Source organism: Erythrolamprus reginae, chromosome 2 (genome assembly GCF_031021105.1).
Source record: "Erythrolamprus reginae isolate rEryReg1 chromosome 2, rEryReg1.hap1, whole genome shotgun sequence".
In the NCBI taxonomy this organism is placed as follows: domain Eukaryota; kingdom Metazoa; phylum Chordata; class Lepidosauria; order Squamata; family Dipsadidae; genus Erythrolamprus; species Erythrolamprus reginae.
Genome location: NC_091951.1, coordinates 7,695,815 through 7,708,991, shown reverse-complemented (window position 1 = coordinate 7,708,991; position 13,177 = coordinate 7,695,815). Strand labels below are relative to the sequence as shown.

The 13,177-nt window shown below is 40.2% G+C and overlaps 1 protein-coding gene across 1 annotated transcript in view; it reads left to right on the top strand.

Annotated features, from left to right (window-relative positions):
• The first annotated feature begins 2,064 nt into the window (after positions 1-2,064).
• Positions 2,065-13,177, top strand: part of LOC139159085 (vomeronasal type-2 receptor 26-like) — a 29,028-nt gene continuing 17,915 nt past the window's right edge. Inside the window, exons 1-3 of the mRNA XM_070736449.1 lie at positions 2,065-2,170; positions 2,695-2,863; positions 8,088-8,379. Coding sequence (XP_070592550.1) covers positions 2,065-2,170; positions 2,695-2,863; positions 8,088-8,379 — 567 coding nt within the window. The remainder of the gene's footprint in view (positions 2,171-2,694; positions 2,864-8,087; positions 8,380-13,177) is intronic.

The window sequence follows — 13,177 nt, the reverse complement described above, 5'->3', positions numbered from 1 at the left end:
TTATTGTTGGAGTTGAAAGGGACCATGAAGGCCATTGAGTTCAACCCCCTGCCCAAGCAGGAACCCTATAGTACACCAGTCAAGTGGCAGTTCAATCTTCTCTTAAAAATGTCCAGAGTGTTGGAGTTCACAACGTCCGCTGGTAGGTTGTTCCATTGGTTGATCGCTCTGAGCGTCAGGAAGTTCCTCCTTATCTCCATGTTGAATCTCTCCTTGGTCAGCTTCCAGCCGTTTTTCCTCGTCCGGCCCTCTGGTGCCCTGAATAATAAAGTGATCCCCTCCTCTCTGTGACATCCCTCATATACTTGTAGACTACTATCATCAAAATACTTTATTGCATTATTTTACTTTTCTAAATCATATCACAATTTATTGAGGAGTCATGCTTAGGCTTTCACTGATTTAATAAGTAAGACTGAAAGAGCAAACGAGAAAGATGGGCAGAGAGAACTATGAAAACACCCTTTAATTTAAGACATGACATTAAGAGGTTTGTAGATTTCCATAAGCTGACAAATAAGAACAGTTCTGTCTTTTCTTGACCTAATTCTTAATAAATGCACTAGATATGCTTTGGTATCCTTTCTGCTCCCCCATTCCCTAGTGCCTTAAAGCTGCAAAACTTCAGCAACACAGGACTATCTCATAAGTACCTCTTTATTTAAATGGCTTTCCTCCATTCTTATGGGGAGAGGCAGGTAGTGTGGATCTGAGCACCATGATAGAAAATCCAGAAGGGACATACTTGTGTCAGACATTAAATGTAAATATAACAGGATAAAAGTCCCGTCGACTAAGCAATGTCGTTTGGTGGGACCCAGGAGAAGAGCCTTCTCTGAGTTTTGCTTTAAAAAAAAATCTTTTTAAAAAAAAAATAAGGGTATGAATTGAATGGTTTGTGAAGTACCTCATTTTTTAGAAACATAGAAGACTGACGGCAGAAAAAAGACCTCCTGGTCCATCTAGTCTGCCCTTATACTATTTCCTGTATTTTATCTTACAATGGATATATGTTTATCCCAGGCATGTTTAAATTCAGTTACTGTGGATTTACCAACCACGTCTGCTGGAAGTTTGTTCCAAAGATCTACTACTCTTTCAGTAAAATAATATTTTCTCACGTTGCTTTGGATCTTTCCCCCAACTAACTTCAGATTGTGTCCCCTTGTTCTTGTGTTCACTTTTCTATTAAAAACACTTCCCTCCTGGACCTTATTTAACCCTTTAACATATTTAAATGTTTCGATCATGTCCCCCCTTTTCCTTCTGTCCTCCAGACTATACAGAGTACGAATGAAAAAATCCTGCAAGTCGGGAAGATCATTAGCACCTGTTAGAGCTGGGGGAAAAAGCTTCAAAAAAGCTACATTCGGAGTATAAGACAGACCAAATTTTTTTGCCTCATTTGGAGGAGAACAGGTGCATCTTATACTCTGAAAATGTGGTAACCAACAAAATGTAAGTGTCAGAACTATTGGTTAGGAAGTGAATCTCAGTACCTCTGATCCCTTGTCTCCCGCTACTTGGGGCTTGTATTTGTATTTATTAGACCAGAATATCTCCGGGACCGCCTTCTGCCACATGAATCCCAGCGACTGGTTAGGTCCCACAGAGTTGGCCTTCTCCAGGTCCCGTCGACTAAGCAATGTCGTTTGGTGGGACCCAGGAGAAGAGCCTTCTCTGTGGCGGCCCGGACCCTCTGGAACCAGCTCCCCCCAGATATCAGAGTTGTCCCCACCCTCCTTGCCTTTCGCAAGTTCCTTAAAACCCACCTCTGTCGTCAGGCATGGGGGAATTGAAATTTCCCTTCCCCCTAGGCTTATAGAATTTATACATGGTATGCTTGTATGTATGAGTGGTTTTTTAAATTGGGGTTTTTTAGATTGTTTTTAATATTAGATTTGTTTACATTGTCTTTTTATATTGTTGTTAGCCGCCCCGAGTCTTCGGAGAGGGGCGGCATACAAATCTAATAAATAATAATAATAATAATAATAATAATAATAATAATAATAATGGTCCCTTCCAACTCTAACAATAAATAAAATAAATAAAATGAGCGGTATGGGAATTTTGGCCAAGTTCCTCAACAGAAATGCAGATTTTCTCCCAGACCACCAGTTGGTGACCCCTGGTCTATACCCAGAACACCAACCAGATTTCCTCTTTTGTAAACGAACAAGGAGTTTCCAAAAATGACATGAAACACTAGATAGTGTCCAAACCCAGGAAGCAGAACCTATCTAGATTTTCAGGAAGAGTTTCTTTTCTGAATGGAGCACTTTGGAAAGTACACTCTTGAGGACGTTACAATAGGGATGCTTCTTCTTCTTATAATTTTCAAAATTACTGCTATCCCATGTTTCACGTGGATGCCACATCACTTGGGATTTTCTTTCCCAACAGATGAAGAGCAACATGCGGTAACCTGACATCCAGGCTGCATAAACACCTTGTGTGACATTTTGGGCAGGGCAGATGCTATGTAGATGAACACGGTCTTATCCTCTTAAATGTTAGCCTTCGATTGTGTAGCTCTGTCTACACCACAGAAGCTACTGCAGGTTCAAGCTTGAAAGATGTTCTGTTAACTGTGTAACAAAAACTGTTCCATGGCAGGAAACAGTGCAGGCATAGAAAGAATGATCCTCTTTCTCCTGCTATTTCTGCTGATCTTGTTTCTGCCTTGCACAGCCACCAAGATGCGGAAGACCTCGTGCCCTTTGATTCTGGGCCGGGATGGGGAACAGCCATCGATTTATGGCAAGCCGGGAGACTTTTCCATTAGTGGCATGATCTGTGGAATAAAGACTCTTTTTCAACAACATAATTTCCATAGGACTCCCTCTGCTATGGTTTCCACGTAAGACTACAGGGGCATTCCAACTTATTCCTCTTCCTTCCCCTCTTTCCTTCTTTGTCTTTCCTCTTTCCCTTTCATAGAAACATAGAAACATAGAAAACTGACGGCAGAAAAAGACCTCATGGTCCATCTAGTCTGCCCTTATACCATTTCCTGTATTTTATCTTACAATGGATATATGTTTATCCCAGGCATGTTTAAATTCAACTACTGTGGATTTACCAACCACGTCTGCTGGAAGTTTGTTCCAAGGATCTACTACTCTTTCAGTGAAATAATATTTTCTCATGTTGCTTTTGATCTTTCCCCCAACTAACTTCAGATTGTGTCCCCTTGTTCTTGTGTTCACTTTCTTATTAGAAACACTTCCCTCCTGAACCTTATTTAACCCTTTAACATATTTAAATGTTTTGATCATATTATTACTATTATTATTATTATTATTATTATTATTATTATTATTATTATTATTATTTATTAGATTTGTATGCCGCCCCTTTCCGTGGACTCGGGGCGGCTCACAACACAATAAAACAATTCATGACAAATCTAATAATTTACAATTTAAAATTTAAAATAGTTAAAGAAACACCCATTTTTTAAGCAGACATACCTACAAACATACCATGCATAAATTATATAGGCCCGGGGGAGATATCTCAATTCCCCCATGCCTGATGACAAAGGTGGGTTTTGAGGAGTTTACGAAAGGCAAGGAGGGTAGGGGCAGTTCTAATCTCTGGGGGGGAGCTGGTTCCAGAGAGTCGGGGCCAACACAGAGAAGGATCTTCCCCTGGGGCCCGCCAACCGACATTGTTTAGTTGATGGGACCCGGAGAAGGCCGACTCTGTGGGACCTAATTGGTCGCTGGGATTCGTGCAGCAGAAGGCGGTCTCGGAGATATTCTGGTCCGATGCCATGAAGGGCTTTATAGGTCAAAACCAACACTTTGAATTGTGACCGGAAATTGATCGGCAACCAATGCAGACTGCGGAGTGTTGGTGTAACATGGGCATATTTGGGAAAGCCCATGACTGCTCTCGCAGCTGCATTCTGCACGATCTGAAGTTTCCGAACACTTTTCAAAGGTAGACCCATGTAGAGACCGTTGCAGTAGTCGAGCCTCGAGGTGATGAGGGCATGAGTGACTGTGAGCAATGAGTCCCGGTCCAAATATGTCCCCCCTTTCCCTTCTGTCCTCCAGACTATACTGATTGAATTCATGAAGTCTTTCCTGATACGTTTTATTCTTAAGACCTTCCACCATTCTTGTAGCCCATCTTTGGACCCGTTCAATTTTGTCAATATCTTTTTGTAGGTGAGGTCTCCAGAACTTTCTTCTTTCCTGTCCCTTCTTGGATGCTGAAATGCAAAAGGGGAAACATTTCTCCTTTTGTTTTGTTTTTAGTTTTGGTAGCCCTCTCCCAGTGAAAATGGAGCCCCGAACTCTGTTTTTGCTGGTGGCAGCACCTGGGCTGGTCCTTTGCTGTTCCAGAGAGGCTTTGCAATTGCAAGCCAGAACTAAGCACTGCATGGGCCTTGAGTTTGATACTCCTGAATTAGAGGAACGGGGACTTTTTCTGCCATCAGTTTAATGTGCAGAATAAAGACCTAGTCTGCTTTTCTTCTGCATATCTTCACCAAATATGATTATAACTGTTTGATGTGAAAGTTTGTGAATGCAAAGTGACCAGCCCAGAGCACAAACTGGTTAGAGAAGGCGATGTGAAAAGAGAAGGAGAAAGAGAAAGATTGGTAGGAAGAGGAAACTGCTCCAAATACCCAACAGGAAACCATTAATGATTTCTTTACATTGTGCAAAAGGGGAAAAGGTGCTTAAAAAGAAACAAGCAATTTGAGTTTTGCTTTAAAAAAAAAACTTTAAAAAAAAATAAGGGTATGAATTGAATGGTTTGTGAAGTACCTTATTTTTTAGAAACATAGAAACATAGAAGACTGAGGGCAGAAAAAGACCTCATGGTCCATCTAGTCTGCCCTTATACTATTTCCTGTATTTTATCTTAGGATGGATATATGTTTATCCCAGGCATGTTTAAATTCAGTGACTGTGGATTTACCAACCACGTGTGCTGGAAGTTTGTTCCAAGGATCTACTACTCTTTCAGTGAAATAATATTTTCTCATGTTGCTTTTGATCTTTCCCCCAACTAACTTCAGATTGTGTCCCCTTGTTCTTGTGTTCACTTTCCTATTAAAAACACTTCCGTCCTGGACCTTATTTAACCCTTTAACCTATTTAAATGTTTCGATCATGTCCCCCCCTTTTCCTTCTGTCCTCCAGACTATACAGATTGAGTTCATGAAGTCTTTCCTGATACGTTTTATGCTTAAGACCTTCCACCATTCTTGTAGCCCGTCTTTGGACCCGTTCAATTTTGTCAATATCTTTTTGTAGGTGAGGTCCCCAGAACTGAACACAGTATTCCAAATGTGGTCTCACCAGCGCTCTATATAGCAGGATCATAATCTCCCTCTTCCTGCTTGTTATACCTCTAGCTATGCAGCCAAGCATTCTACCTGCTTTTCCTACTGCCTGACTGCACTGCCTTTCCCCCCCTTTTCCTTCTGTCCTCCAGACTATACAGATTGAGTTCATGAAGTCTTTCCAGATATGTTTTATGCTTAAGACCTTCCACCATTTTGGGGTATAAGATGCACCAGAGTATAAAATGCAGCTTAGTTTTGGCGGAGGAAAACAAGGGAAAAGTTTATCTACCAGATATTCATCTGGCTAGTGTCCTTAGTCTAGCCAGCTTTAGCACATTATTTTATCTTCTGGTTAGGGCTGAAAAAAAAATCTTTGCAGGAAGTAGCAATGAGAACAAGCCTGCAAAAATTTAGGGCTGGAAAAAAACTTCTTTGGAGGGAGTACGAATGAAAAAATCCTGCAAGTTGGGAAGATCATTAGCACCTGTTAGAGCTGGGGAAAAAAGCTTCAAAAAAGCTACATTCGGAGTATAAGACAGACCAAATTTTTTTGCCTCATTTGGAGGGGAAAAGGTGCATCTTATACTCTGAAAATGTGGTAACCAACAAAATGTAAGTGTCAGCACTATTGGTTAGGAAGTGAATCTCAGTACCTCTCATCCCTGGTTCTTGAAAAAAGTATCTAAATCACTTTTCCTGTGCTGATTAATGCATTATTTATTTTATTTATTTATTTTGAATACATAAAATGTATAAACATGGTTAAGAATATTTAAAACCCACCTTGCTGTCAGGTATGGGGGAACTGAGATACTCTTTCCCCCTAGGCCTTTACAATTTATGCATGGTATATTTGTTTGTATGTATGATTAGTTTTACAATAAGGGTTTTTAAGTTGTTTTAGTATTGGATTTACATGATGTTTTTTTATTATTGTTGTTAGCCGCCCCGAGTCTACTGAGAGGGGCGGCATACAAATCAAATCAAATCAAATCAAATCAAATCAAATCAAATCAAATCAAATCAAATCAAATCAAATCAAATCAAATCAAATCAAATCAAATCAAATCAAATCAAATCAAATCAAATCAAATCAAATCAAATCAAATCAAATCAAATCAAATCAAATCAAATCAAATCAAATCAAATCAAATCAAATCAAATCAAATCAAATCAAATCAAATCAAATCAAATCAAATCAAATCAAATCAAATCAAATCAAATCAAATCAAATCAAATCAAATCAAATCAAATCAAATCAATAAAGCAGACCTCTTAGGAATGGCATGAGATCAATGGTAGACAGTCTAAGGTTAAAGCTTTGGGGGTTTGGGGAGTACACCACAGAGTCTGGTATTGCATTCCAGGCATTGACCATTCTGTTGCTGAAGTCATAGTATTTTGCAATCGAGTTTGGGGCAGTTTACGTTAAGTTTGTATCTATTGTGTGCTCGTGTATTGTTGCAGTTGAAACTGAAGTAGTCATTGACAGACAGGACATTGTTGCAGATAATTTTATGTGCTACACTTAAGTCACATCGAAAGTGGTGCAGTTCTAAATAGTCTAAGTCCGATATTTCAAATACATTTTTTTTCATGGGTGTTCTGTTTTAAAATCTTCAGAAGCCTTGAAAATTTCATTTCATTTTATTTTCATTTACTGTATTTCATTTATTCATTTGTCCAATACACAAATACATAGGAAGAAAAATGGACATGTAGTGATATATATAAGGGTAAAGTGAACTTAGAGGAGAGGATATATGAAAGAAAGAAAATATATATGATAAGTGAGAGAAAGGAAAGACAATTGGACAGGGGACGAAAGGCACACCAGTGCACTTATGTACGCCCCTTACTGGCCTCTTAGGAACCTGGAGAGGTCAATCGTGGAGAGTCTAAGGGAGAAATGTTGGGGGTTAGGGGTTGACACAATTGAGTCCGGTAATGAGTTCCACGCTTCGATAACTCGATTGTTTTACAGTCAAGTTTGGAGCGGTTCGTATTAAGTTTGAATCTGTTGCGTGCTCTTGTGTTGTTGTGGTTAAAGCTGAAGTAGTCATTGACAGGTAGGACGTTGCAGCATATGATCTTGTGGGCAATACTCAAATCGTGTTTTAGGTGCCGTAGTTCTAGGCTTTCTAGGCCCAGGATTGTTAGTCTATTTTCGTAGGATATTCTGTTTCGAGTGGAGGAGTGAAGGGCTCTTCTGGTGAAATATCTTTGGACATTTTCAAGGTTGTTGATGTCTGAGATGTGGTATGGGTTCCAGACAGATGAGCAGTAGTCTAGGATGGGTCTGGCAAAAGTTTTATAGGGTCTTGTGAGTAGTGTGAGATTGCCTGAGCAGAAGCTGCGTAGGATCGGGTTCAAACAGCATTCATAAAACTGGTAGATTAGAAATAATGATCTTCCGCAAAATATGTCTCTGTCTATGAATTATATCCACTTTTTTCATGGTTGTTCTATTTTAAAGCCTCCAATAGCTTTGTAAACTTCACACGGCATTCAGAAATTGGCAGGTCAGAAATAAGAATCTGCTTTGAGACCCTATTTTGACCCTAAAATAACGTCAAACTCCTTCCTTCCAATGACAGTAGATAGAAAACAGTAGATAGAAAACAGCTTAGATAGAATTGCAGATGTAGTCTACATCAACTATTGATGTAGTCTATAGTTATTGATACATTGCAAAGATTTATGAGGTTTTAAAAAACAACGAATAGACTGGTTTCTTGCTGTGATGGATGTTTATGGTCTGTAATCATATTTGCAGGAAAGGATCTCCATTTTATTGGAAAATCCTGTCTTTCCTCTTTGCGGTACAAGAGATCAACCAGGATCCAAAATTCTTACCCAACCTCACGTTAGGCTACACAATCCAAGACAGTTATTTTGATGTGAAAATGACTTCGGATGCTCTGCTGGACCTGCTTTCAACTGGAGAGGCCAATGTGCCCAACTATAGCTGTGGAAGGCAGAAAAACATCCTGGCACTTCTTGAAGGGGCCTCCACGGACATCTCCATCCAGATTTGCATACCTACAAAATCTCTCAGGTATTTGCATGTATAGAAATGGTGTTCTGTCCCAGCAATGAGTCCTCCAAGAAATAGGCCCCCACACATTGATTTTACAAGATTTAAGCATGTAATTCTATTATTATTATTATTATTATTATTATTATTATTATTATTATTATTATTATTATTATTATGTCAGTACAACACAGCAAATGAGATCACTATGCTGGATTTCGTATTTCATCACCAGCCGGGTGCTTCCCAAGCACCTAGGACTGCGTGATGTAGCGGCGAATTATGCTTGCCGATCCCAGTAAAGCAGCCTTTTGCAATTGACAGATGGAGATTTTGTCAATTCCAATGGTTTTCAAATGTCCGCTGAGATCCTTTGGCACTGCGCCCAGCGTGCCAAGTACCACTGGGACCACTTTCACGGGCTTATGCCAGAGTTGTTGCAGCTCGATGTTTAGATCTTCGTATTTCACTAATTTCTCTGCAGTCTCCTGGGATTGCGATGTCGATGATCCATACTTTCTTTTTCTCCACGATCACAATGTCTGTTGTGTTATGCTTCAGAATTCGGCCAGTCTGAAGTTGGAAGTCCCACAGTAGTTTTGCTTGCTCATTTTCGACCACTTTTTCAGGCTTATGATCCCAAATTATTATTATTATTATTATTATTATTATTATTATTATTATTATTATTATTATTATTATTATTATTATTATAGGTTTGGATTTAGAAATCTAGCAACAAAGCAAGAAATAAGTCTGTTTGGTGCCAGCTGCTAATTAGAGTCCAAAACAGAAACCAAAAGTCACAGATATTTTATTTGACCACATAGCTCTCATTAACTGACTCACACTGAGGTGGCAGAAAGCCTGGAGATAATGAGTCCAACTCCCCAGTTCGTAATTCATCATTGAAATAATAATATCCCAAGAGAGACATCCAAGCGGACATCTGGAACATAATGAAAGTTGACTTCCTCCCTGAGGCATCACGTGGCCCAACCTTAAATAGCCCAAGAGCATGGCCAATTGTTCTAGAGGTCTATTCAAGCAGAGACCTCCTCTTTCTTAGCCACTCGTGCCTTCTGGCAACTCTGCCTACCATAGTTCCCTCTAAGCTGAGCAGTGAGCAATCGCTCACTTAAAAATCATCATCAACTCAGAGTTTTTCAAACCTGCCCAGAAGCCGAGAGGGAAAGAGTGAGAGGGAAGGAGAGAGAGAGGAAGAGAGGAAGAGAGAGAAACAGATAGAAAAAAGAGAGGAAGGAAAAGAGAAAGAAAAAGAATGGGAGTAAGGAAGAGAGAAAGAAAATCAAAATCTAGTTTGAAACTAGCTCAACTATTTAAGTGGCATTTTGATATTGATAGAGTTGCCCTATTATGAGCTCACTGTTATAGACACACAGTACAGTATTTTATTTTGAAATTCTCTGAGGCAAAACAGGGTGGGTTTTTTATTTGTTTGTTTGTTTGTTTATTTAATATTTCTGTGCCGCCCAGTCCCGAAGGGACTGCCGCTCAGACACTATACTTTTCCGCCCATCCCCCCAAAAAATTAGAGGGAACACTGCTGCCTACCCTACCACCAAGAAGAGGCTCCTTCTCTTCTCCTGAATCACTCATGTGCACCTTGGGAGATGCAGAAGGCCCTGTTTGGCTTTCAGCTTGTGACACCACATCCTTTCTGACCTCCTCACTATCAGACTTGGGTGACAGATAACACAGGCTTAGGTTACCAGGCCGCAACCGTCTCTCGATCTTTGGGATCCGTGACCAGCTGCGCAGGACGCAGACGGGCCTCAACAGAAATGTATCTAGATTTGTAATGGGAATGAAAAGCAGCTTAATATGTCAATGCTGATTGGTGACTCATGAAACCTAATAGTGATAATTTCTCCTTAATAATAGCACCTTCAAAGCATGGCCCAGCCATTCTTGAGGTGGTAGAAAACCTGACCCCTTAATTTTTATTTATTTATTTATTTGTTTTGTTCAATACACAATAATACACAATGAAGGTTATAGAGGATATAGTAGAGAAGAAATATGAGATATAGGAGAGACTATAGGACAGGGGACGGAAGTCACTCTAGTGCGCTTATGTACGCCCCTTACTGACCTCTTAGGAATCTGGAGAGGTCAACCGTGGATAATCTAAGGGTAAAATGTTGGGATTAGGGGATGATACTACAGAGTCTGGTAGTGAATTCCACGCTTCAACAACCTGATTACTAAAGTCATATTTTTTACAGTCAAGTTTGGCATGGTTAATGTTAAGCTTGAATCTGTTGTGTGCTCTTGCGTTGTTGTGGTTGAAGCTGAAGTAGTCTTTGACAGGCAGGACATTGCAACATATGATCTTGTGGGAAATTCTTAGATCATGTTTAAGGCGTCGTAGTTCTAAGTTTTCAAGACTCAGGATTGTAAGTCTAGTTTCGTAGGGTATTCTGTTTCAAGTGGAGGAGTGAAGGGCTCTTCTTGTGAAGTATCTTTGAACATTTTCAAGGGTGTTAATGCCTGAGATGCGATATGGGTTCCTAACAGATGAGCTGTATTCGAGGATGGGTCTGGCGAAAGTTTTATAAGCTCTGGTAAGTAGTGTGAGATTTCTAGAGCAGAAGCTAAATGGTTATTTCAATTCAGTGTTGATTGGATGACTAGATTGTTGTCCCCAATTTGGGTCTAAGTTTGGTGCTGAGACTAATGATGGATGCCAGACATGATGTGATTGTGATTTTGATTGCTTTTTATTGGAGTACTCCAAGGAAAAGGGCCCCTGGCCTAAATGCCAAGAACCAAGTGTGAAGGGAGGAAAACTGAGGTTTGATTATATAGGTCTCCGAAAGTAGTAGGCCTGAAAAGTTATACAAACCAAAGTTTTAGACAGACAGATTGCAAAGTGTATCAGAACTATTTGTAACGTCCCTTTGCTGTTGCTGTGAAATATGATTTTGTAAAGTATGTAGTTCTTAGATATACAGTGGTACCTCATGATATGAACCCCTCATCATACAAACTTTTCAAGATACGAACCCAGGGTTTGGAATTTTTTTGCCTCTTCTTACGAACTTTTTTCCTTACGAACCTGCCAAGCCGCCACTGAGATTCCCCGGACTTTCGTTGCAAGCCACACACAGGTTTTTGCGATCCTGGGATCCCCTGAGGCTCCCCTCCATGGGAAACCCCACCTCCTGACTTCCGCGTTTTTGCAATGCTGTAGGGAAATCCCAGGATCGCAAAAGCGGGCGCTCTGCTGGGTAGAGTAGGGGGGACAAAAACAGGAAGAAAAGACTCATGGAGCTCAAGGGAGGAGAAAGGTGTGGGGGAGATGAGGAGAGAGAGGTGGGCAAAAACGGGAGGGAAAGGCTCATGGAGCTCAAGGGAGGAGAAAGGTGTGGGGGAGATGAGGAGAGAGAGGTGGGCAAAAACGGGAAGAAAAGGCTCATGGAGCTCAAGGGGGAAGAAAGGTGTTCGCCTCAGCTTTGTCTGGCCGCCGCTTTTTTTTTTTTAAGCCTTAATATTTTGGATTCTCCTAATGGGCTTGCACGCATTATTGGCGTTTCCATTGATTCCTATGGGAAATATTGTTTCATCTTACGAACTTTTCACCTTACAAACCTCCTCCTGGAACCAATTAAGTTTGTAAGACGAGGTATTACTGTATTTGGAATTAGAACGTTGAAACTGTGAGAAATACGGAACTGAAACTAGACAAAGGATAGAGGTTTGAGATATACACCAGTATATGTGGAGACTGTCTGTCACTATGACAGAACAAAAAAGTAAGTTGTAAAATGCATGCAGAAAAGTATAAAAGAATATCTTGGGATGAGTTGAGAGCCTCTGGCCATAGCTAATCCTTGCTGGATTCAGCTATGTCAGTGGACCTCATTGCAATGGGTTATTGGTGTAAGTTGTGTTGTGATGGCTGTTCATGTTCCAAATTGTTCATAAAATAAACCTCTGAATCTCAAAGTAAGATTTATTGTTTGTGGTTTGTCTGAGTTCCTTTTTTTGTTTGGATATTTTTATAACAGATGGTGCCTGTGACTTCGGATAAGATAGCTGCTGGAAGAGACCTGTTTTCCAACCAGGACCCCTGACTGTTCCTTGCATGGAGCTTCAGGACACCAGCCTATTCTTATACGAACTTTTTACTTTGGATCAGAGGTAAGCCAGTTGTTAGTTAGATAGGGTGTGTGACTTAGATAGAGAGGGTGGGTCCTATCCCAGATTTGAACGCAAGGGAAGGGTCATGCCCAGAATTGCATTGTGGACGGGTCTGTGTCTTTCTCTGATGTCTTATGTTGGCAAAATGGTCGAGGCAGATCCTGTGGCTGGGACCTGGCGTAATTTAGTCTCACCTAAGAACTGATGTTTTCTTATAATTGTGGAAGACAGTCATGCTCTCAGTTCGGCTCATGCCCAATGAAGTGTGGATTTATTGCTGAATTGTGAGTATTATGTGTAATCAGTATTGAGTTGAGAATTGTGGAGTGAAAGAGTGTCTTCTCCCTTCCCCACTCACAGTGGACTTCTGATAAGTGATATTCTGATCCCTTGGGAAAAAGAATAGTTGCAAGTAAAGTTTGAACAAAGGCTTATGCAGTGGAAAGGGCTGTGCCTTCTCCCTTTACAACAGGCTTCTAATAAGCATTGTTCTGGAAAAAATGTGTCTAACCTAGTTCATATAATATCAGTGCCCTCTGTTCCAAATTCTCTTATGCTTTTGCTACATGAGAATGCTGTACATTTTAATCAGATGATAATAAAACATGGTATATATACAATGCAGTTGTTGAAAAGAAATATAGAGCAAATATTTGCAAATG